The sequence below is a fragment of the Xenopus laevis genome, chromosome 8L, assembly GCF_017654675.1.
Source record: "Xenopus laevis strain J_2021 chromosome 8L, Xenopus_laevis_v10.1, whole genome shotgun sequence".
NCBI classification, from domain to species: domain Eukaryota; kingdom Metazoa; phylum Chordata; class Amphibia; order Anura; family Pipidae; genus Xenopus; species Xenopus laevis.
In genome coordinates, this window is record NC_054385.1 from 725,710 (window position 1) to 750,690 (window position 24,981).

The following is a 24,981-nucleotide window of genomic DNA, read 5'->3' on the forward strand; positions in this document are numbered from 1 at the left end:
TTGGGGTAACAGTCACCCTGCTATAGTTCCAGGGGTACGCAGGGCACAAATAAGCACTCACCCCAAATCTCCCCCTAACTGGCCTTCAGACTGGGCCCCCTTAGCTCATAACAAGGTTACAAATATATAGAAAAATTGGGGTGTCACCCTGCTATAGTTCCAGCGGTACCCAGGGTACAAATAATCACTCACCCCAAATCTCCCCCTAACTGAGCTTCAGGCTGGGCCCACTGAGCTCATAACAAGGTTACAGATATATAGAAACATTGGAGTGTCACCCTGCTATAGTTCCAGGGGTACCCAGGGTACAAATAATCACTCACCCCAAATCTCCCCCTAACTGACCTTCAGACTGGGCCCCCTTAGCTCATAACAAGGTTACAGGTATATAGAAACATTGGGGTGTCACCCTGCTATAGTTCCAGGGGAACCCAGGGTACAAATAAGCACTCACCCCAAATCTCCCCCTAACTGACCTTCAGACTGGGCCCCCTTAGCTCATAACAAGGTTACAGGTATATAGAAACATTGGGGTGTCACCCTGCTATAGTTCCAGGGGTACCCAGGGTACAAATAAGCACTCACCCCAAATCTCCCCCTAACTGACCTTCAGACTGGGCCCCCTTAGCTCATAACAAGGTTACAGGTATATAGAAACATTGGGGTGTCACCCTGCTATAGTTCCAGGGGAACCCAGGGTACAAATAAGCACTCACCCCAAATCTCCCCCTAACTGACCTTCAGACTGGGCCCCCTTAGCTCATAACAAGGTTACAGGTATATAGAAACATTGGGGTGTCACCCTGCTATAGTTCCAGGGGTACCCAGGGTACAAATAAGCACTCACCCCAAATCTCCCCCTAACTGACCTTCAGACTGGGCCCCCTTAGCTCATAACAAGGTTACAGATATATAGAAACATTGGGGTGTCACCCTGCTATAGTTCCAGGGGTACCCAGGGCACAAATAAACACTCACCCCAAATCTCCTCATAACTGACCTTCAGACTGGGCCCCCTTAGCTCATAACAAGGTTACAGATATATAGAAACATTGGGGTAACAGTCACCCTGCTATAGTTCCAGGGGTACCCAGGACACAAATAATCACTCACCCCAAATCTCCCCCTAACTGACCCCTTAGCTCATAACATGTTTATGGATATTTAGATGTTTATGTATAATAGATTTTTCTCCCATAAGCCAGGACCCAGGGGCTACAGGTCACTGCTGCAGATGTGTGAATGCACATTGGTGCCCAGCCAGATCCTTCCCAATTATGGCAGTCGGTGCTGGGAGACAGTTTGGACACTGTAGAAAGGGTAGATATACCCCATAGGGCTATACACAGTCCTGCTGACTCCCCTCAGACAATGGCAAAGCACCAGATCTATATGAGAGAAGCTGTGAGACTGACCTTTGGGGGATACCTGTGTCTACGCTCCATTGTTCTTTATTTCCCGGATGTGATACAGGTCTGTATATGGGAAGTAGCAGCTCCTCAGGAACTGGCGCCGCTCACTGCAGGGGGGTGAAACAGTGCAGCTAAGTACAAAGAGAAATGGGAGAGGAATGGATCAGTCAAGCATCCCTGCAGCTCCCGGCTCTATTACGTATATATATACAGTATATATATATATATATTTATTTTATACGGAAGTGCAACAGGCCTATGTAAGCAAGGGAGTGAGCGTCAGGACCCCAATTCCTATCCCCCTTCTGTCATTCCACAAAACTGAGAGGTGCTGTCTAGGGGTCAGAGTTCTGTCCTGATGCCCATGGGTCACACCAATACACTGGGAAACTAGAACACATGGCATAAGATCATGGGGATAGGTAGCACCCATCTTGGATTGGAACAGACTTGTAGGGGAATCTAGATCCCTCATCTGAGGCCCTTCCAATACTGATGATGTGCAACCTAGCACCCCAAACACCTCTCCTTTAAACGAATTGGCGAGACTCTCCATACATCATTGTACTATGTCAGAGACGAACAACATGTTGAATCCAATACACCCAGCAGGTGCCAAATCTACTGTGCATGGCTGATTAGCTACCAGTGCGCCCCACAGCATACACCCTGTTCCCAAGAAACACACAGAGTTGAGTGAGAGGATTGAGATACAGTTGTGCTTTATGAAAGACAAGTGTCTGTACCCAGTGCATGGGAAGAGGAGCCCTCGCTGGCTGTTTCTATAGCAGAAGCCCAGTCATGTGTCAGTAGCTACACGGGGGGCTCATATAAACACGTGTGTGTGTGTGTGTGTGTGTGTGTGTGTGAGCAGGGTGGCACAGCTCAGCAGTATATACTACCCCCAGACAGAGCAAGTCACACAACTCTGCAAGTCAGTTTACAGCTTATTAGCATTGAGTATGTAGTAGAAGGACACAGCCCAGTAATATATATTTATACTGTATATCTATATTAATAGGATGTGCCTCAACAGTCTGTCACTTGCTGTGTGATTTATAACACGGGCTGCACTGAGTATGGGTGTAATGCAGCATTTCTCACCGTCTCCCCAGCAAACAGGTTTGTTCTGTTCAGTGAAAATACTAGTTGGGAAGACAGGTCCATACGCAGTGTAAATATGTAGCGTGCCAGGCCTACACGCACACACGTGCAACACGGTGTCATAGGAAACACTGAATGAGGAAGAACACTGATATTAGCTGGCTAATTTCAACATCGTACCAGGCATGGGATGGGGCACCAAGCTCCCCAAAATTCCTCACACTCTGCAAGCACACAAACCCCAAATTATTTGGTTCAAAAGGATCTAAATCTGGGAATAAATCCAGCCCCCAAACAGAGCAGGAGGAATGTGAGTGTGAGCAACACTGTGAGACTCAAGGCCACCAGGCAGATAAGCAAACAGCCAGCTGGAGGGCCTGCCATCCTTATCTGCTATAAATATGTTATCATAGTATATTCCTGTATCAATGAATGAAGCTGAATGATGGTGTTACTCCAGAGAATGTTACTATGTATCAGTATAAAGTACTCTCAGCAGGAGGGATACAGTGAATGATGGTGTTACTCCAGACAATGTTACTATGTATCAGTATAACATAACAGCAGGAGGGATACACTGAATGAAGCAGAATGATGGTGTTACTCCAGACAATGTTACAAAGATTACAGTGTTTAGGGCAGTAGAACAAAGACAAAGTTTTGCCTATAGTCAGTGTGTGTGTGTGGGGGGGGGGGCTTCATCTGATTGGCTGGGCTGGATGGCTGTGATAGGTTGCTTTCTTTTTGTGAGTGTGAGTGTGACAGCAAGCACACTGCCTCCGTCCTCTCCACTGCTTCTGCTAAAACAGGGAGGAAATCTCCCCGGGACTGGAGGGCTCCCTTTGTTGGGATGAGCTTGGTGAGTACTTGGGGTGCTGGGGAAGGGGTAACGAGGAGTGGGGAGTGTGCAAAGGGGAGATTAAAGCTGCCCCCCTTATTGTAACTCCATGCGGCTCTTGCATCAGCCAGCACCTCCCCTAACTGAAAGTGAAGGGGGGGGTCTGTTCTCCTAAAATGGGGACATCTCTACATGGGAAGGCATCTTCTTATAAGGGGTGTTCTAAAAATGGTCAGGAAGTAGGTGTTGATGTGGGGTGCAGGCCTTTGTGTGTGAGCACATGTTTCAGTTCCCCAGAAACAGAGGATGTGTGTGTATAGGGGTAATTCCCTCACTTTCAACTGTCCCCCACATAGAAAGGGGGAGTTTAGTCCTCTGATCTTGAGAGACCGGGGGAGTTCAACTTGCCGAGAGAGAGGCATTGCTGGGGGGTAATTCTGTGAGCTCAGGCTGAAGAATCCACAGGGAGTTTCCTAAGATGTGTTTGACAACGTGTCCAGTCCCTGTGAGATCTGCCCTATAGGTAATAAACAGAGAGGAGCCAAAGAGCTCACTACTGGCAACCTTCCCTGCCACATCAGTAGAGAGATTGTGCCCCTAATAACTGGGGTACAGAGGTCTATGTATATGACTTGTAAGGAATGCTGCCTGTGTTTGTAGTACAATGCTGTTGGTGTAAAGTGATGGCATCCCCTGTGTTTCCCCTGTGTAGCAGTGAAGGACAGAGCAACTCTAGGGAAGTGTGGGGAGTGCAAGAACCTTTAATAAAAGTGGATTCAGGTGCAACTCTCATAAGCATTTCCTCACTAAAGCTCCCTAACTTTTCCTCATTATACCACCCAAATGCACGTTGCAAATGTCTACAGATGTATCAGTCACGTCTCTATAACACACATTATGGTCAGTTTCACTTAATCTGCCTGTACATTTGTCAGAGGAAAGCCACCCAGACATGGGGAGAATCTAAAAACTCCAGTACTGTAACAATAGGCTTTTGATGGACTCTGGGTGCAGTTGTTAGGACTCCCCAGGACTCTATGAGCTCTTTTCAGACACAGCAATTCCATTAAGCCAGTTATGTTTCAACAAATAATAATAATAGCTTATTATGTGCCCAGAACATTTCTTTCTGTATATTTGTATTTATACATATGGGAGGAGGAGGTGCCATATTGATTCCCTTAGACAGTACAGTATGAGGGTATAGCTTATTGTGTGCCCAGAACATTCCTTCTCTGTATATTTGTATTTATACATATGGGAGGAGGGAGGTGCCATATTGATTCCCTTAGACAGTACAGTATGAGGGTATAGCTTATTGTGTGCCCAGAACATTCCTTCTCTGTATAATTGTATTTATACATATGGGAGGAGGAGGTGCCATATTGATTCCCTTAGACAGTACAGTATGAGGGTATAGCTTATTGTGTGCCCAGAACATTCCTTCTCTGTATATTTGTATTTATACATATGGGAGGAGGAGGTGCCATTTTGATTCCCTTAGACCAAGGGTCAGCAACCTTTACTATCAAAAGAGACATTTTGCCCCTCTTCCACTAAAGAAAAATAGTCAGGAGAAAAATAGTCAGGAGAAAAATAGTCGGGAGCCGCAAAACATAAACTTTTAAAAGTCTTCTGTTTCTGAAGCTCCATGCTGATCTTCCCTCTCTTGTCTTGAGTGTGTGACCGGGGGGTAAGGACCATGAGGAATCATCTTGCTGCGGCTCGTTCTTGCCTGTCACTCTTGGGACATCTATACAGCCCTCACACCTGCTGACGACTTCCTGAGTGTGCGACCACAGTAAGCTAACCATTAGCTGGTCGCACACTCAAGAAGCCGCCAGCAGGTGTGCAAAGCCACAAGAGCGAGCCGCAGCAAATAGGATGAAGAGCCACATGAGGCCCTGGAGCCGTGGGTTGCCTACCCCTGCCTTAGACAGTACAGTATGAGGTATAACTTATTGTGTGCCCAGAATATTCCTTCTCTCCATATTTGTATTTATACATATGAGAGGGAGATTATTATGGGTTAGTGCTGTGGTATCAAGCCCAAATCCCCAACAGCTGGCTAAGTGCAAGAATTATGGAGGAGAAGAAAAGCACAAAACAAAAACTGTGGTACTGTGTTAGCCAGTAGCAAAAATAACAAATAAAATTCGAAACCTTAAGCTGTGCGAGACATGGAGGAGATCAATCGATAGTAGGTAGGAGAGAAAGCACGTGTGGGTGTCCAAAAATGCCCTGATGTCTCGTGTGTCTCCCTTGAAGGTCATCTTACACTCTACAACTCTTTCTCCTGTACCATCCTACTGTAAGCAGCAGCTCGCTGAACCCATTTGGCGCCCACCATGGAACTGGATAATCTAGGGGATGGAGAAGATGCACACATGCTAAATGGCAGCGTGTCAGAGAGCCTGAATACAGACAGACTGAACATGGAGGACGGGTGAGCATGATGGGTGGGTACGGTACATTATGTGATTGTGGAATGTGATAGGGAAGTGGCAGTATACCTTGTTGGCCCTGTGGGTGGAAGCCAATCTAGCCTAGAACCAGCCCTAGTTAGCAGAACCGTTATGACTCCACTTGGTCACTAGAGGGCATGTGGGAGAGCTAATATGATTATTATTATTATTATAATATTTAGAGACAAAAAGAAATCTCTGTGTCCAGACCAGGCAAACAGGTGGTTTTCTGGTCTAGTTCTGTAGTGTTTGGGCCCACAATATATTTTAATCGTACAGTTGATTATTGTGCCAACTTCCCACCTCCCCGATGAGGCCCTTCTGTGCCACTTAAGTATAAAGTTTCCTTTGGTAAAGAGCACCAGTGAGTAATGATGTACTACAGGGCCAGCTATCTGGCATGTTTCCCCTTGCTCTCAGTATGTAGGCTTAATTGAGCATATTTTGACTGTCCCAGGGTCCCCCTAGGAAGGAACATTCTATTTTCTCAAAGCCGCAAAGTGTCACCCACAGTAGGAAATTCTGCACCACACTTGCTGGTTACAGATGCAGCAGGCTTCATTGAGGAATCTGGTGCATGGGATTCATTTAGTAAGGCTGCACTTATAATATATATATATATATATATATATATATATATATATATATATATATATATATATATATATATATATATATATATATATATATATATATATATATATATATATATATATATACGGTGCCGTTAGATAGTAAGACTTTGGGGAGGCCTAGGATGTTAATCACCATTTTTCCCAGACATGGAAAAGGAGAGAAGGAGAGAAGGGGAGAAAAGGACTATCCCCTCTCGCACACCAGGAACAGATATATTTGAGAGGAAATTTGGTCCAGCCCCATCCATTCCCATGAACAACTCCCAACTGGGCTTCTTTTCTAGGGATGAAGCAGAAGAACCAGCCCTTGAAGAACGGGAAAGGTTTCTGTCACATGTGGTTGCCCAGAAATCCAACTTCACCGATGTAAGAACTATGGGTATATTTCATACATGTCCCCTCCCCTCTGCACTCATTCTTTTTATGCCATCAACTCCCTACATCTCTCCAACACAGCTGAATTCCTCCATATTGCCCTCCCTGCACCCTCCTCTGCATGCCCCCAACCTCCATATTCCTCTCCTTGTATCTTCCTAAGCCAACTGCTTCTATTTTGTTCCAACAGTTTGAAGGGAAGACGTCATTTGGCATGTCTGTGTTTAACCTGAGCAATGCCATTATGGGCAGCGGGATTCTAGGCCTGGCCTATGCCATGTCTAACACAGGCATCATTCTCTTTGTGTGAGTACCCCTGCTGCACTATTGCACTTAGCACTAACCCTCCAGCCATGCCCTCTGCTCGGCTCACAGCTTATCAGCATGGGAAAGAACATTCTGTTGACACATCGTCTAGTTCAACAGCTGCTTGGTTTCCACAGAGGCATATAGACAGGCTAAAGGAAGGAAAGAATGGTGCATTGTGGGCAGAAATATGCGCCAGCCGTCTGCACAAGGTGCCCTGCTTATATTTTATAAATAAGCTGTACAGATACACAAGCAAATCTTGTGCCATAACCTAATGTACACAATACATATTATCATAGGGTACAGCGGAGACACGATTCATATACATCATACTATTAGCTGAATGTACATATGCATGACCTTGGTTGGTATTACTGTGTTGAGTTGATGTGCTGAGCTGGCCTAATGACTTTTTCTGCTGTACAGAATCCTTCTGATCTCCATCGCTCTACTGTCTTCTTACTCCATTCATCTGCTTCTCAAGTGCTCCGGAGTTGTGGGTAAGCACATTGTAGGCGTCTTCACAACACCCCTGCATCTTCTTCTCCTCAACCACTTGGTACTTTCTTGGATCTATTAAAGTGTAAAATCTTCCATGTTCTCACCATTTCAAACAACCCACTACTTGTCCCTCCCTTATAGGAATCCGTGCTTATGAGCAGCTAGGATTAAGAGCTTTTGGCACTGGTGGGAAGATTCTGGCAGCAACGATTATAACAATGCACAATGTGGGAGGTAAGGAACCCTACTACTTTGTGCTGTCTACTCAATTATATTATTTGCTTTCACCATTTGTTCTTATATTCCTCCGTGCTCTTCTTAGAACTAGCCTTCTCTTTCAAATCTGCCCACGTGTTGTTTGTAACTAACATTTTCCCTTCTTCCTAGTGACACATGTCATCCTCTTTCTACAACTTTCTTTTCTCTATCAACAGCCCTGTCCTATAAAACATTCATTGACCCATACCCACTATACTTCTCTCCAATATCAATCTTCCGGTTGTATCAGATGTTCTGCCTTCCTCTCACACATCTGTCCTAACATTCAGCCTTCTCTGTCATGTCAGTAGTCCTGTTGTAGCAAACTGCTTTCCATTATCCTTATATACATTCTGCATTCCAGCAATGTCCAGTTATTTGTACATCATCAAATATGAACTGCCACTAGTTATCCAAACCTTCATGGGCCTGACCAGTAATTCCGGGTAAGAATGGTTGCCATATATGTAAGATAAGCATGTCCAAGCACTTACATGTGAGCCAAATCTTGCATTTCCTCGTCCCTGTGCCTACTATGTAAGTTTTCTAATCTCTACAGGGCCTGGTATATGAATGGCAACTACCTCATCATTATAGTCAGTGTCCTCATCATTCTTCCTCTGGCTCTTATGAAGCATCTAGGTAAGGTGTGAAATCTGTCAGCTCCCTCTTACAGGCTAATGGTTAGATGCTCTAGAGAAACTTGACAGTTTGGGAGTTTACTGTAGCACACCAAGCAACCCTATAATGTTAAGGGACAAAAAGTTACCCAGCACACTAGGTGGTTTCTCTAACTGGGTTGTATTGAGTGATAAAGAGCCTAAGTCTGTGTTTAGTCTTTGCCGGTTGACAGCCGGGTGTGTTTAACTATAGAATTTGCTAATGGACAGCAAGACGCTTTTCAACTTATATGTTTGGAACAGATGGGTGGGCAGCATTCTGATAGCACCCTGTCCTTAATTCTGCAGGATACCTGGGATATACCAGTGGTTTCTCCCTCACTTGTATGGTCTTCTTTTTGTGTTCGGTGAGTGAAAACACCTTTAAAGACTACAACATTTCTTCCTTTACTATTACAGGGCAGCAAACTGGCGTAGCTTGCCATTCCCTAATCAGTACATTTAAGCCAAAGCTCCAGCCATTTTCTACTTGCAATTGTTTCATGAATGTACCCTTTTAAGCTGTGCCCATTTCCACATCCACAGAATAGAATAGCAATATTTCAGGTTTTCATGCTGCCACACTCTTGGCTCCAATCCAAGTGTCCCAATGACTCATGACACTTCCTTCTTCCCAGGTTATATACAAATACTCTGTAATTCCTTGCCCACTGAACACCACAATAACAGTAGACCACTACACCAATGGTCACAATGTGACTGAGAAGTGGAAGGATGAAGACAATTGCACAGCTAAACTGTTCACAGGCAATTCTCAGGTGAGTGTGAGTAGCTCATTTTACAAATGTGCCAGTAACACAACACAAATCTTCCATTGTCATATAATGCCCTGTGTAAGGCAGCTGTGCATATGCACAGCAGAGAACAGAGAGCTGTCACTTCATGCAGACTCTCCTGCTGAGTGTTGGATAATTCTAACTCCATTTTACTCTTGCAGACAGCTTACTCCATCCCAATTGTGGCATTTGCCTTTGTGTGCCATCCCGAGGTTCTGCCCATATACACAGAGCTACGCAGGTAATGTATACATTCATATGCAACTATGCCAGTTATACAATTCTTACTGACTAGCCACATTATTGTTTTATTTTCCACCCACAGGGCTTCCAAGTCACGAATGCAAAATGTGGCCAACGTCTCCATCTTTGCCATGTTTATCATGTACCTGCTGACTGCCGTCTTTGGCTACTTAACCTTTTATGGTCAGTGGCAAGTAGGAACCCTTTCTTTGGGTGTGATGGGGAACATTTTTGGGTGTCTGTCTGCTGCACTCTATAACATCATTGCAGGGGTTCAGAGAGATAAAAGAGGGTAGAATGAAGCAAACAGCAGCAGGGTGTGGTGAGAGGAAAGCATGATTTTGCTTTTTAAAGAATTCCAGTGGGTGAATTTGTTATTACAAGGCATATAATCATGCCTATGGTCTTTCACTGCAGGTAATGTTGAAACAGAGATGTTGCACACTTACAACAAGGTGGATCCCCTGGACAAGCTTGTGCTTTCTGTACGTCTTGCTGTGCTGGTGGCTGTCACACTTACTGTACCAGTTGTTCTGTTCCCAGTAAGTACAATCTTGCACTATATTTAAACTCTTTGTTACAAGAATTGCCCAGCCTCACATTGCTCTCCCATCTCTAGATCCGTAGAGCTATTCAGCAACTTCTTTGTCCAATGGCGGATTTTAAGTGGTGGCGTCATATTGTCATAGCTGTGGTGTTGCTTATTGCTGTCAATTTTCTCGTCATCTTCGTCCCCAACATCAAGGATATTTTTGGAGTTATCGGTAATGATGCCTTCATTCATCGCTTTGCACCAGAGGGAGACCCCCACACACACACATACACCCCGTAGATTGTTGATTATTGATAACCTCGTTCTCTGCTATTACAGGAGCCACATCAGCCCCCAGTCTTATTTTCATCCTCCCAAGCATATTCTACATCCGCATCGTCCCCAATGATAAGGAACCGCTCCGGTCACGTCCCAAGATACAGGTCATTACGGTCTCCTTTCTCCATACTTGCACTTGCTCTCTCTTTATCCTCCATAGTCCTCCCCTTTGTTTTTCACTCTTACTGCTTTTCTCCTCAATAACCTTATTCTCACTTTGTCTCTTTCATCCAGGCTGCCGTGTTTGCATTTCTGGGATTCATTTTCATGATAGTGAGCCTGAGTTTCATCATAGTCGACTGGGTGACGACAGGAAAGAGCAACGTTGGTGGGCACTAACCAAACCCTCCCTCCTCTCCCTTTGATATGAACATTAGGGCAGCTCTCTTAGGGACCCATGTATCCAAAGTGATGCAGCAGCACCCTGCAAGTGGAAGGAACAATCCTTATTTAAACCTGAGAGCCAAAGGACCCAAAGAAACTAAATGAGGGGAGAGGGGCCTCCTCAAGTAACAGCACAAGACAAAGCCATGTGTGCCCAAACTGACTCCGGGGGTGGAGTCACACTGTTCTCATGCTTGACCCTCTGCCACTACAGGGATGCAAAACTCTATATTAGTTTATAGCAGGCCCCGACTGTCTGTCCTTGGAGAAAGCACTAGGTTGGACCTTTACCCCAAGCACCTGTGGTTGTGTCCCTCACCTCTGCAACCTGAGTGTTACCAAAACGTCATTGAATCATAGTGTATCTACCTCACTATGCCTCCTCCAAGAAGGGGTAAGAGTGTGTGCTGCACTCAGGGGGATAGTTAATCACTCTCTTTGAGAGGACACTACAGCAGCAACACAATAAAAGGCATGCAGCTACCCCTACACATCACAACATCATTTTCATTTGTACTATTGCAAATATCAACGAATCAGTTCTAATAGTGCTTTTATAATCGACGGTCACTTCTCTGTAGTCACACAACTAAAGTATAAAATAGTATACAAAGCCTACAGTGCACAGTTTTACTTGTCTCATAGTTCAGCCGAGTCCATCCTCTCGGAAGCTGGCTTCAAACCTTTTCCCAACCCTTTCTTCCTGATCACTGTGAATTCAGTGGGAATTTCAATGCTTTGGTGCTGGATTGTGCCAACTAGCGCAGTGTCCTCCGGTTTTACACACTCCACAAACATACTGGAAGGGCAAGATGGTAATTCCCAGACTGTTACAAGGGCCACAGCGAGCAATGTGTAAATGTGGACTGTATGCAGAAAAGAGGTAAATAAATAATTTTATGCAAAAACCTGACTGCCATTAATTTATATATACATAACTTGCACACAATGAGAAACTGACCCTTAATCATTTTTTAGTGATAAATTGGGTTATCCGTGACTATTCTGCCACAGCAGAAGGACTCACAGCAAATGATTTAATGTACCTGCGGTTCAGGGAAAACCAGGAAAGTAACAAATACAGACTCCTATGAGCTATTTCATGCACAGCTTTCCCTGGATTTGCAATGTATTAAATCTTGGCAAACGATATACACATGGGAGGTGCAACTGTGAGCCAGGCCCATTGGGTCTGAGTGACTAAAAGGAAAAAAGCAAGGCATGAAATGATGAAAGCATGCATGCTTGTGAGGTTTGTGCAATGACACTGGACACAATTTTAGCTGGCTTTAAGATTAACTGTTTGGAGTTGGCTTGGGACAGTTGAAATGTCATGTCTTGGTCCTCATACCCCAGTATTCTCACAGGAACTTACAATACCCCCAAAACTTCCCCCACTTCACTGGCTGGGGTATTTCCCAGTATGTAGCTACTGACTGACTGCTGCTCTGGAGCAAAATGACACCTTTTCTTTGAATTCCCCTCTGGGTCTTTGCCGTGTCAGATTGTTACCTGGTCTTATAACCTCTATCACAGAAACAAGGTTTTACAGAAGCCGAAGCTTCTGTAAAACAGCCAGTTAGACTGCTGGAACTAGTAGAACCCAAAATGCACCCTCCACCACTGAAGTACATTAACTGGCCACCAAGCCCTGGAAACACAACTCACAGACCTCCCTAATGCACACAGTCCTGCTCTGCACCGAGTTGTATGACTGTGCCTCCTTCCCCCCGCCCTCTGTGCAGTATCAGGCCCAGGTCTGAGTTACACTCACTGGTGGTTTTTCAGCTTCCGTTCTATTTCTCACATGCGTATAGAACAAGTTCCCCTTTCTTGTCTTCACATTAAAAGAGAGAGGCAGCTCCAAGCATGAGTCGAGGGGGGCCTAAAACTGGAGCCCGTCTGCAGGACAATGTCTCTTCCAGCCTCCTTTTGCCCCAGGAGAACCAGAAAGTATTCCAGCTGCTTGGACGGAAGTGCACGGTGAGAGATGGGTGGCATATTGCTAAAATGGTTCTGGGTGGGGTTGGCTGATAGTAAGGCAAGATCACCCCACTAATGGAGCACATAAAGCACTGTCCCTTTAGCTCATAACAAAATTTATGGATATATTAAAACATGGTTGTAGCTATAATTCACTCTAGCTGGTCTATAGGCTCTGATCCCCAGATGCTGTTCCTGGACCCTCATAGGGGCCAACCACTGGTTGATGGCCTATGCATTACGACCATAGCGTAGTCTGTTGGCCCTGATGATAAAACTTATTGGTGGCACAGGGTAGGCCTGTAGCTGGTGGGAGCCTGAATGCCAGTTAGGGTGACATTTGAGGTTGAAATGTTTCTTCTTGATAGTCCTGGAAGCCCAGCCTAAGGGAAAATAATTAGTCTTTGAACTAAGGCTGAACAACATAAATCCATATTCTGACTGGCTCCGTAGTGGATGCATGCTAGTTTCTACATCTGAGTTGCTAACATCCAATGTTTGCTTCCCATTCTAGCTAGGATTCAATCAGCATGAGGATTCTTATATGTTAGTCTGGGCCGCTACTGATTGTGAGCTCTGTGGCCATGTTTCTCATTTATGGGAAATGATTTGCTGGATTTTTGTGCTGCTGTGACAAGTATTCGAGTTAAGGGAGGGGGGAAGGGTGCAAATAGTTTTTAATAACTCCCCTGCTTCTGCTTTCCTGTCTCTGCCCCCAGTGCAAACAAAGGAAGCTTTATTTGCAGAGTGAAAAGACGAGGCCTGCCCTGCACAGGCAGTAGTACCACACATATAGCTGATCTCCCTGCTAATGTAAGATACTGCCCACTGCTAAAGAGCTGTTACAGGGTACAGCTGGCAAAGATGCCATTACGCACAGGATGAGGATGTAATTGACACAGATGAGACAGGAAACCATATTATTCTATGAGCAGAGAGCAGAGCAAGTTCCCTGTTCTGGTTTGTGTATCTCTGTGTCTCATTCATAGAGACAAGAGCGTTTTCCATTCTGGGGACATACAGAAAAATATGAACAAGAGGCCTGCCACTGACCTAACTCAAAGTGACCAGCCAGTCAATATCTTGTTTTAGTTTTGTGTAGATTAAATGTCCGGCCAGAGCCTGCTTTACAGTGTTGAATATCGTGAGGTAGCAATTTAAAATCAGTCAGAAGGCAAGTGCCCTGTCACACATGGTGCTGCTATGCTGACAGAGCTCTCTAACACTCCCTGTGCACTAACTGACATGAATGGACATAACGCTAATGTGCATGTATGTAAATAAACAAAACTGCAAAATATAATAAAAAAATAACTGCATATTGATATTGCTGCCATCTTGTATGTGAGTGTAAGTTGAGTGTAAGTTGCAGGGTTTAGACATTGTCAGTTACAGTTATACACCAGAAACAATGTCATTACACCATGACCGACTCCATTCAAATCAATGGAAACAAAACAAAAATTCATACTGCAGGGGACTGTGGGAAATTTGAAGATGGAGTCTGGGAAAAAGCAGAGATCAGAGGCACTTAGGCTCATGGCACAATCATGTTGGGGCCCTGTGCAACTCTGGGTGTTGCATTTATAGTAGGGGCGCTACCATACTCAATCTGCACACCAGACCACCAAGGAGAGTGCCTAAAACAAAGAAAATACCAAGCTTTACGTCATGTGTTTATACAGACACGTGATGCATCACATGCAGGGTGGGCTTACTCACAGGCATGTCATGCTATATGGATATAAGGAACAGACCATGGGTTTTCACGCTAAGTAAAATATGCAGCACTTACATATTCCAAGAGATGTACGAAGGTTATTCCTTCAGAAATCCAAGCCAGACATATTCCATATTTTCCTGGGAATATTGCTACAGAGCAGCGTGTCCTGCAGGAGGATGGAATTTCCTTGTCAGACCAATTATGGCTGCTCTCACCCCTATAAATAAACATAAATAAGCACATAAATAGCGTACCCTGTGCACAAAAATACATATTTTAAGGGAAAGTAACCCAAATAGGAGCCACTAAACGACTGGCCAAACCCCCCCCCCCAGAACTAGCACTTGAGCAGACCCAAAATACATGCAGCTATGGTTGCCATCTGGTCGGTATTTTACCAGCATGGCCGGTAAAAATGATGCTTGATGTCAATGTTATTAATAAGAAAAAAATGGCAAGAATATAGGAAGGCCAGTATTTTTTTACAGAAAAGGTGGCAACCCTACATGCAGCGAGTATCCATCAGGGGACTGAGCATTGTGGGTGTGACATCACAGAGCAGAGGCCCCTTCTGCCTTCCCAGAATGCTCACTGAGCACAGGCCTATCAACACTTCCTGCTCATGTGCGCCTCCTCTTAGGTCAGGGAAACTTAAAAGCTTGGAGGAATGGCATATAGTAATGGGAGCAATGGCCAGGGGCTCAAAGCCTGGTAAGGGCAGCAACACACAGGGGCATTTATTGCCTGCATTAAAAAAAATTGCTATGGTGGGTGACACCCCCCGAAAATGCCTTGCCGTTCACTAACCTTGTAATTGCCACAAGTAAATTGCATTACTTCTGCTTATTATTGAAAATGGCTGCTTTCACAGTGGAGATTACAAGATAAGTGAATGGTAAGGTATTTTTGGGGAGATTTGTCACCTGCCGTAGTTATTTAATTTTTTTAACATGAGAGAAGAATCTCCCTGTGTTGTTTCCCTAATTCTTGGGATTGGGGAGAAATGGAGGAGTTGACAGCTATGCTTGAGGCTTATAAACCAGTTTGAGGGAAGGAAGACTGGAATTCAATATATATCAATTGCCAGAGTTCCTTCTGCAATCAGGGTCCTGGAGGGGCAGGAGGCTAATGCCAATTTTTTATCCCCTTATGGGGAATAGGCCCTGACTGGCAATCTGTGGGTTGTGGCAAATGCTGATGTAAGGTCCCATAGACAGTCACTATTTAGTGGGCTGGAGGAGGACTATTTGGGCCTCTGTGTACTTGGAATGCCAGGGCCTATTTTGACTCCCACTCCAGAACTGATGGAGAATATGAACCAGATTGGGAAACACTGGGTCAGCCACAGGGACTGACTTCCAAAACAGGAACACGCAGGCCCAAACTCTATGACAACAAACACAAACTGTCAGGCCCAAACTCTATGACAACATACACAAACTGTCAGGCCCAAACTCTATGACAACAAACACAAACTGTCAGGCCCAAACTCTATGACAACAAACACAAACTGTCAGGCCCAAACTCTATCACAACAAACACAAACTGTCAGGCCCAAACTCTATGACAACATACACAAACTGTCAGGCCCAAACTCTATGACAACATACACAAACTGTCAGGCCCAAACTCTATGACAACATACACAAACTGTCAGGCCCAAACTCTATGACAACATACACAAACTGTCAGGCCCAAACTCTATGACAACATACACAAACTGTCAGGCCCAAACTCTATGACAACAAACACAAACTGTCAGGCCCAAACTCTATGACAACATACACAAACTGTCAGGCCCAAACTCTATGACAACAAACACAAACTGTCAGGCCCAAACTCTATGACAACAAACACAAACTGTCAGGCCCAAACTCTATGACAACATACACAAACTGTCAGGCCCAAACTCTATGACAACATACACAAACTGTCAGGCCCAAACTCTATGACAACATACACAAACTGTCAGGCCCAAACTCTATGACAACAAACACAAACTGTCAGGCCCAAACTCTATGACAACATACACAAACTGTCAGGCCCAAACTCTATGACAACAAACACAAACTGTCAGGCCCAAACTCTATGACAACAAACACAAACTGTCAGGCCCAAACTCTATGACAACATACACAAACTGTCAGGCCCAAACTCTATGACAACATACACAAACTGTCAGGCCCAAACTCTATGACAACAAACACAAACTGTCAGGCCCAAACTCTATGACAACATACACAAACTGTCAGGCCCAAACTCTATGACAACAAACACAAACTGTCAGGCCCAAACTCTATGACAACAAACACAAACTGTCAGGCCCAAACTCTATGACAACATACACAAACTGTCAGGCCCAAACTCTATGACAACAAACACAAACTGTCAGGCCCAAACTCTATGACAAACAAACACAAACTGTCAGGCCCAAACTCTATGACAACATACACAAACTGTCAGGCCCAAACTCTATGACAACATACACAAACTGTCAGGGCCCAAACTCTATGACAACATACACAAACTGTCAGGCCCAAACTCTATGACAACAAACACAAACTGTCAGGCCCAAACTCTATGACAACATACACAAACTGTCAGGCCCAAACTCTATGACAACAAACACAAACTGTCAGGCCCAAACTCTATGACACAAACACAAACTGTCAGCCCAAACTCTATGACAACATACACAACTGTCAGGCCCAAACTCTATGACAACATACACAAACTGTCAGGCCCAAACTCTATGGACAACATAGACAAACTGTCAGGCCCAAACTCTATGACAACATAGACAAACTGTCAGGCCCAAACTCTATGACAACATAGACAAACTGTCAGGCCCAAACTCTATGACAACATAGACAAACTGTCAGGCCCAAACTCTATGACAACATAGACAAACTGTCAGGCCCAAACTCTATGACAACATAGACAAACTGTCAGGCCCAAACTCTATGACAACATAGACAAACTGTCAGGCCCAAACTCTATGACAACATAGACAAACTGTCAGGCCAGGCCTGCTCAATCACATGATGTAGAGGTGAGGGTGTCCCTCTGGTTATTTACCTGAAGATTTTGCTGAAAGGGGTTATTGTAAGGTAACTGTTAGTAGGATGTACAGAGTGATATTGTGACATTAAACGGTTTCCATGATTTATTGTTTGTGGTAGTTGAGTCCTGAATAGAAAGATGAGGAATAACAATAACAATACATGTGGAGCCTTACAGGGTATTTGTTTTTACATGGGGTCACCATACCTCCCAACATTTTGGAAGTAAAAAGAGGGACAAAAATTTGTTTTCCTCATGTAGCGCAGCAATTTTTTGACCACACCCCTTTCTGTGACCACACCCCCTAATTACCATGGTTGTTTTACAAAATTTGGCAGGATATGAAAGTTTGAAAATATTTCTCCTTATCTAAACTGTGTTTTTGTGTCTCAAATTGTTACAAAGTATCTTATTTTCACCTGTTAGCTATTCTGGGCGCTCTGCTAAAAGCCAATTAAGTGAGAAACTTTGTTTCTTTTTCTGGCTGTTCAGTGCAGCGAAAAGAGGGACTTTCCAGTACAAATGAGGGACTGCGGGTTGAGCTGTCAAAAGAGGGACTGTCCCTCCAAAAAAGGGACAGTTGGGAGGTATGCTGATCCACATTGGAAAGCTGCAAAGGGTCAGAAGAAGAAGGCAAGTGATTTGAAAACTAAAAAAACATGAAGACCAATTGAAACGTTGCTTAGAAACTAGCCATTCAATAACATACTAAACGTTAACCTAAAGGTGAACCAACGCTACCCCAATCCTGTTAAAGAGACCCCAGCACAGTCTGTGACCCTGGGGTGAGACATGTGTTCCACGTGATCCGCCACATACACAGACTTGACTAAAAGGAGTCTCCGTTTCCAGTGCCGCTACCTGAACGAATTTAAGCGCCATTGTGCTGACCGAGACGACCAATCAGCAAGTGTTTAGCGAGAGTGACGTTACGTACGGCCAATCAGCAAGTGTTTAGCGAGAGTGACGTTACGTACGTCCAATCAATGGGCAGAAAGCGCGGCCGTTAGGCCTGTGGCGCTGATGCCTTGAGTTATATAGTGTGGGAAGATGGCAGGAAGTGTATGAGAGGAACTGATAATGGTGCCATGGGTGGGCTCAGGCTACAACAGTCAGTATAAGTACGTTCATGTCACAACTCTCCCCTCATAGGCTTCTGATGAAAGCTAAAGATGTAATAAACACCTGACCAACTTATTCTAATCGTATTAGCTGCCCTTTTGATTTGAGGGCTCATGTGTCTCAAAGATGGGGTGGGGGGGAGTGTTGTATCCAGTGAGAATGCTGTTGCTATGGTTACAGCATGTTGTAGGACCATTCAGCTGATAACAGACAACATGGTGATATTGGGTTCCACCGGGCACAGACAATCCTACGCCTGGTGTCACAAATGTGGAAAGAATTCCTTCCAGTGGGGACACATGGAAGAGACCCAGATAATAAATGTGACCGTTACTAGGCCTGGGCCTCTCTAGCTGAAACTCTGCCCAATACTGACATGTTTCCCGTTCTGTTTCCCGTTCTGTTTCCCATTCTTCCCCAGACGCTGGCAACCACAGTGGTTCAGCTGTTGGTGGCCCATGGCAGTGATCGGTGGGCAAAGCAATTTGTGGGGGTCCTGTGTTTGGTGAAGGACAATCCCAGGCGTTCCTACTTCTTCCAGCTGTTTGACCTGCGGGTAAGTTATTTTCACTGAGTGTGTCCTAATAGGCTGCCTAGAAGGGACTCGTACAGCTCCGACCGTGTTGGGTAAGATATGTGGGGCCCAGAGAGATGGGTGTCAGTCTCCACGGACGTGCACTTGTTTTTTTACATGGCTACAAGGCTCTCTGTGATTATGGTGTTTCTTTTGCAGGACGAGAAGATGGTGTGGGAGCAGGAGATATACGAGCAGCTAAAATACAACACTCCCCGTCTCTACTTTCATATCTTCTGCTCCGATGTGAGTTCCCCGTGAGAGTCTGTGTGTACACAGTCACAAATGAGCACAAAATAGCTGTTTTAATCCAACTAGCCAGACTGCTCGCCATGTGTTGGAAGTTGGAATGAGACGGCATGTGCTTTTCCAGTTCTGGACTGGGAGTCAAAATAGGCCATAGCATTCCAAGAAAAGAGGCCCAATAAGCTCCTCACCAGCCCACTAAAAAGTGACTTTCTATGACATCTTATGACAGGCCCTCTTTTTTTTCTGGCATTTGCCAGAACCCATATACTTTTTTCTCCTTCACTTTCTTTCTATTTCCCCTCTCTCTTAGGATTGCCAGACTGGGCTCAATTTTGCAGATGAGGGTGAAGCTGCAGCTTTTCAATTGGTTGTAGAAGAGAAACTAAAGAAGAAACAGCACAGACAAGGTAAAAAGGGGCAGTTTGGCATGTGAACTGGTGGGTGCTTATAGGGAAATGATGTGAGAAGTGTAGAAGGTCAGAGACCTATGCAAAGTTGCATGTGTCTGGTGCACCACTCAGGCAATGGGGATGGTATTGGAACTCTCCAATAAAAAATGCGGGCCCCCAAACCATCCTCATTTAAAGGATAATACACTTTGCACCATTGCATGGGCTTCTGCTGTAGGGGTACTCCCTGACCTGGAACCAAAACCAGTGTCAGTGCGCCCCTCAGTGGTTGCCTCTCCAATTAAATGGGCTTCGTCTGGTTTACCCCCGAGGCCTGAAAGCAAAAATGCCAGGTGGATTCCTAGTGGTTGCCACACAAGTTCCAGGGCCTGCCAAGCACCACATGGGGCCTGCATTGCCGTCGGACCATTGCAAAATACTGTAGGTCAGCATTCTCATTTAAGGGATAACACACTTTGCACCATTGCAAATGGCCAAGCCCACCACCAGTCACCATCACCATAGTAGACATTTAAGCAAAACCAGTGCCAGTGAGCACATCAGTGGTTGCCTTTAGAATGGGCTTTTCTCCGGGTTTACCCTCGAGGCCTGAAAGCAGGATCAGTGCCAGGTGGATTCCCAGTAATTGCCCCCACAAAGTTCCAGGGCCTGCCAACCATCATATGATAGGACCAGCAAAGCCACCGCTCTCCACGGATTTTCAATTTTTACACTTGTACTGACTTTTCATTCCTAAAAGAAAAAACTTAGGGAGGGAGGGTGGGAGAAAAATCACATTTTAGTTACAACGCCTCTCTGTTTACTACCACTCTGAGTACCCTTGTTAACCCAGTCCCAACCTCAGATGTTCCCGCCTCTCAAGCTGCAGCCTATTATTTTCCAACAGAAAACCCCCAAGACTGGTTTCACTCCAGCAGCCAGCCCATTGTTTACAAACAAGACACCCCAGTCTGATTTCATTGCCTTTTCCAGCAGCCCAAAACCACTCAGACTGTAGTCATCTGCCATGTTACTACACACAACCCTTATTGGGCTTTGCTTGTAGTCACTGCACTCAGCCTCTTATTTCTCTTTTCTCTACACAGACAGACGGCAAAATTTACCTCCTCCTCCTCCAGTATCAGATGGTAGGTGTGTAACATATCTGCTATCCTGTGCGTATCCAGGTAGTGCCAACGTCTGATCTTCTGCCTCATTCTTTGCAGATCGACGAACCTCTCTACCCCTGCCACCACCACCAGGACCAGGACCTTTCCCTAATGGTAAGATGGGGATGTTTATCTGAAAGGATTTGTTAGCAAGGTGAGAGTAGGGGGAAGACTGAGACAATAACAACATGAAATAATGTCATCTACTGTATGTATAGTTTATTAATACAGAAAACCCCAGTGAACACTGCACTTTATGGAAAGACTAGGTTTGGGACATAAGGGTGATGTAAAAAAAGCCATCAGTCAGGGCCTGTTAGGAGGCAAGCAGGGCAGTAGGGATGGTTGTGGGAATGTGGAGTAGTGAAATCAGCTAAGGAACCACAAGAAAAAAGGAGGAGTGACACTTAGAGCAGGAATATGGTATAAATGTAGAATGTATAGATGGCAGAGACAAAGAAGGGTGCATTAAGCTCAGGTGAGCACTGAAAGGTGGTCGGTCAAGTCAGTGTCAAGGCCTATTTGAATCCAAACCTGTTGGCTAGAGGGATGATGAATACCATTGGGTGGTTTCATTTAAAAGAGCAGCAGGGGAGACGTATGGTAAGAAACTGAAAGTCAGTAAGTTATTGCTGGTAACTGTATTTGGTTGCACAATTGTTAAACTGTTAAATGTTTGCTCAGGACCCACCAGCCCGCAGCCTCTGGCCCCCTCCCAAAGCCTTAACATGCCGGCAGTCAGCATCCCCAACCCAGATATCACTTCTGCCAGGTACCGGGCCTTGAGTGCGCCCACTGACAAGGACAAGAACAAGAAAGGGAAGAAGAAGTTCTCCAAGGCTGATATTGGAGCACCGAGTGGCTTCAAGTAAGAATACTGTGATCCAGGATAAGGCTGGCCTGGGAAATAGGGTTTCGTGTGGAATTAAGTCTTTGTGGGAAATGACTGTTGGGGGTACAGCCTGACATGTTGTATCTAATTCCTATTTGCAGGCATGTCAGTCACGTTGGCTGGGATCCCAACAGTGGGTTTGATGTAAGTGCTTTTCCCATAACTCTTCTGGAGCATCTCCCAGGATATGTTTGGCCTTGTCCTTCCGCCTCCTCCAATCATCCCCATATCTGTAATTCTGAGAATCTTCCTTACTTTCCTAGGTGAACCAGCTGGATCCCGACCTTCGTGATCTATTCAGCCGCGCAGGCATCAGTGATGCTCAGCTAAAAGATGCAGAAACCTCCAAACTCATCTATGACTTCATTGAGCAGCAGGGTGGGGTGGAGGCAGTGAAGATGGAGATAAGGAAAGCAGGTAAAGTGGGCACCTTCTGTATGGGTATTGCTCTCATTACATTGGGCTCACTGCTTTCTTCAGGGAAATAGCCAATGCAAGAGAATAGCTTTGGTAAATCTGAATATTTATCCCAGAGCCATAAGGTTGCCTCAAAATTGCATATGATAGGTGTGAAGTCCTGTGTAGAGCTCCCACTCTAGATAGGTAAAGGGAATCCAGAAACATGAATGAATAGGGCTGGTTTGTATGGATGTGCAACTTAATGGGGGCTTAGATGTGGGATAAATGGGGGGGCAGCAATGTGGAAAGCATAAGGAGGTTACAGATGGGATAGCATGAGAGCTCTCATAAGGGATGTCACAGCTTTAGCAATATCATAGAGGTACTCGTAGTGAGAAAGAGGTAACTCCAACCCACACAAGGTTTATTAACCCAATGGCAGAAAAAACTGGGGGGATGTTAGGGGGTGTAAGAATAACTGAAAAACCCAAAGCCAATGAAGCTCATGTCTTCTCTCTGTAGAGCCTGCACCTCCACCACCTCCTCCTTCCCGCAATGCACCTCCAGCACCTTCCCACAGTCGCGGACGGACTGGCCCATTACCGCCACCTCCAGTTCGTGGGTCAAGTGCTCCCCCACCTCCTCCTCCATCCCGAAGCACCCCACCTCTTCCACCTCCAACTGTACGCTCTGGAGGTCCCCCACCCCCACCTCCCCCACCCCCACCATCAGCCCCAGTTCTGCCTGCAACAAGTGGCCCAGCACCTCCTCCACCCCCTCCTCTGTCAGGAAACCAGAGCACCCCAACCCCAACACCTTCAGGAGGACGTGGCGCCCTTTTGGATCAGATTCGTCAGGGGATCCAGTTGAATAAGGTAGAAGCTGGGTCAATGGATAAGTGACACAACACCAGGGAACTTCTCTGACTTCTTTCCATGTTTCAGGTCACAGATTCTGCAGAACCTCCTCCATCTCCTCAGCCCAGCTCTGAGGGGTTAGTGGATGCTCTGATACATGTCATGCAGAAACGCAGCAAAGCCATTCATTCATCAGGTAATGTTTTCTCTTTATTGTACTTAATCCTACCTGTGTCTAAACTTTTCCCTCTGCAGGTACCACTAATACCTTCTACTCTGCCTCATTCTTCATTACCTACCAGTGCACTGTGCCTCGCCTTCCCCTCAGTTGGTACCACCAATACTTTCAAATACAGTGCTGTGCAATACAGAGCAACACTATACTGTAGCTACTTCTACATGCCACCTGACTCCATTGTCCCCAAAGCTCCCATTAATAAGTTGCTTTCTTACCTCTTTCCTAGATGATGATGAGGAAGATGGAGCTGATGATGATGACGATGATGAATGGGAGGACTGATTGTTGACTCTTTTTGATTAATGTGATTTGTCCCTTAAAGAGATACTACAACCAAAATAAACATGTTTGTATATGTTTGTCATGCTGAGTGTTGGAAGTATAGCAATGTTCTGGGCACACAATAAGCTATATCCTCATACTGTACTGTCTAAGGGAATCAATATGGCACCTCCCTCCTCCCATATGTATAAATACAAATATACAGAAAAAGTTTTTCTGGGCACACAATAAGCTATACCCTCATACTGTACTGTCTATAAGGGAATCAATATGGCACCTCCTCCTCCCATATGTATAAATACAAATATACAGAGAAGGAATGTTCTGGGCACACAATAAGCTATACCCTCATACTGTACTGTCTAAGGGAATCAATATGGCACCTCCTCCTCCCATATGTATAAATACAAATATACAGAGAAGGAATGTTCTGGGCACACAATAAGCTATACCCTCATACTGTACTGTCTAAGGGAATCAATATGGCACCTCCACCTTCCATATGTATAAATACAAATATACAGAGAAGGAATGTTCTGGGCACACAATAAGCTATACCCTCATACTGTACTGTCTATAAGGGAATCAATATGGCACCTCCTCCCATATGTATAAATACAAATATACAGAGAAGGAATGTTCTGGGCACACAATAAGCTATACCTTCATACTGTACTGTCTAAGGGAATCAATATAGCACCTCCTCCTCCCATATGTATAAATACAAATATACAGAGAAGGAATGTTCTGGGCACACAATAAGCTATACCATCATACTGTACTGTCTAAGGGAATCAATATGGCACCTCCTCCCATATGTATAAATACAAATATACAGAGAAGGAATGTTCTGGGCACACAATAAGCTATACCCTCATACTGTACTGTCTAAGGGAATAAATATGACACCTCCCTCCTCCCCTATGTATAAATACAAATATACAGAGAAAGAATGTTCTGGGCACACAATAAGCTATACCCTCATACTGTACTGTCTAAGGGAATCAATATGGCACCTCCTCCTCCCATATGTATAAATACAAATATACAGAGAAGGAATGTTCTGGGCACACAATAAGTTATACCCTCATACTGTACTGTCTAAGGGAATCAATATGGCACCTCCTCCCATATGTATAAATACAAATATACAGAGAAGGAATGTTCTGGGCACACAATAAGCTATACCC

At 44.9% G+C, this 24,981-nt stretch overlaps 2 protein-coding genes and 1 long non-coding RNA gene across 7 annotated transcripts; 2 read left to right on the plus strand and 1 right to left on the minus strand.

The window, feature by feature from the left end:
- Positions 1 to 3,252: 3,252 nt before the first annotated feature.
- On the plus strand, positions 3,253 to 11,759 carry slc38a5.L (solute carrier family 38 member 5 L homeolog). 4 transcript variants are annotated; one of them, XM_018229322.2, is made up of 16 exons: positions 3,253 to 3,375; positions 5,623 to 5,800; positions 6,739 to 6,820; positions 7,020 to 7,135; positions 7,565 to 7,638; positions 7,781 to 7,873; positions 8,262 to 8,343; positions 8,457 to 8,539; positions 8,866 to 8,924; positions 9,195 to 9,335; positions 9,515 to 9,594; positions 9,679 to 9,779; positions 10,014 to 10,138; positions 10,216 to 10,360; positions 10,468 to 10,571; positions 10,702 to 11,759. In XM_018229322.2, exons 2-16 carry the CDS (start codon positions 5,703 to 5,705, stop codon positions 10,804 to 10,806), a joined length of 1,488 nt encoding a protein of 495 aa, XP_018084811.1. In that variant the 5' UTR covers positions 3,253 to 3,375; positions 5,623 to 5,702; the 3' UTR covers positions 10,807 to 11,759. The 4 variants fall into 4 exon arrangements, with proteins under 4 accessions (XP_018084811.1, XP_018084810.1, XP_018084812.1 ...); XM_018229321.2 differs by having other exon boundaries at positions 5,674 to 5,800; XM_018229324.2 differs by lacking the exon at positions 3,253 to 3,375 and having other exon boundaries at positions 5,685 to 5,813.
- A 921-nt stretch (positions 11,760 to 12,680) lies between these two features.
- On the minus strand, positions 12,681 to 18,509 carry LOC121396846. Its single transcript, XR_005963176.1, has 3 exons — positions 18,362 to 18,509; positions 14,630 to 14,774; positions 12,681 to 14,474 (listed from the first exon to the last, which is right to left on the minus strand). It is a non-coding gene; the product is annotated as an uncharacterized LOC121396846 (long non-coding RNA).
- was.L (WASP actin nucleation promoting factor L homeolog) lies at positions 12,698 to 23,864 on the plus strand. 2 transcript variants are annotated; one of them, NM_001097903.1, is given in 12 exon segments: positions 12,698 to 12,834; positions 19,164 to 19,298; positions 19,476 to 19,562; positions 19,876 to 19,972; positions 21,061 to 21,102; positions 21,181 to 21,237; positions 21,808 to 21,991; positions 22,117 to 22,159; positions 22,279 to 22,432; positions 22,937 to 23,289; positions 23,359 to 23,467; positions 23,736 to 23,864. In NM_001097903.1, coding segments are annotated over 12 exon segments (1,431 nt in total). In that variant the 5' UTR covers positions 12,698 to 12,720; the 3' UTR covers positions 23,792 to 23,864.
- The last annotated feature ends 1,117 nt before the right edge of the window (positions 23,865 to 24,981 follow it).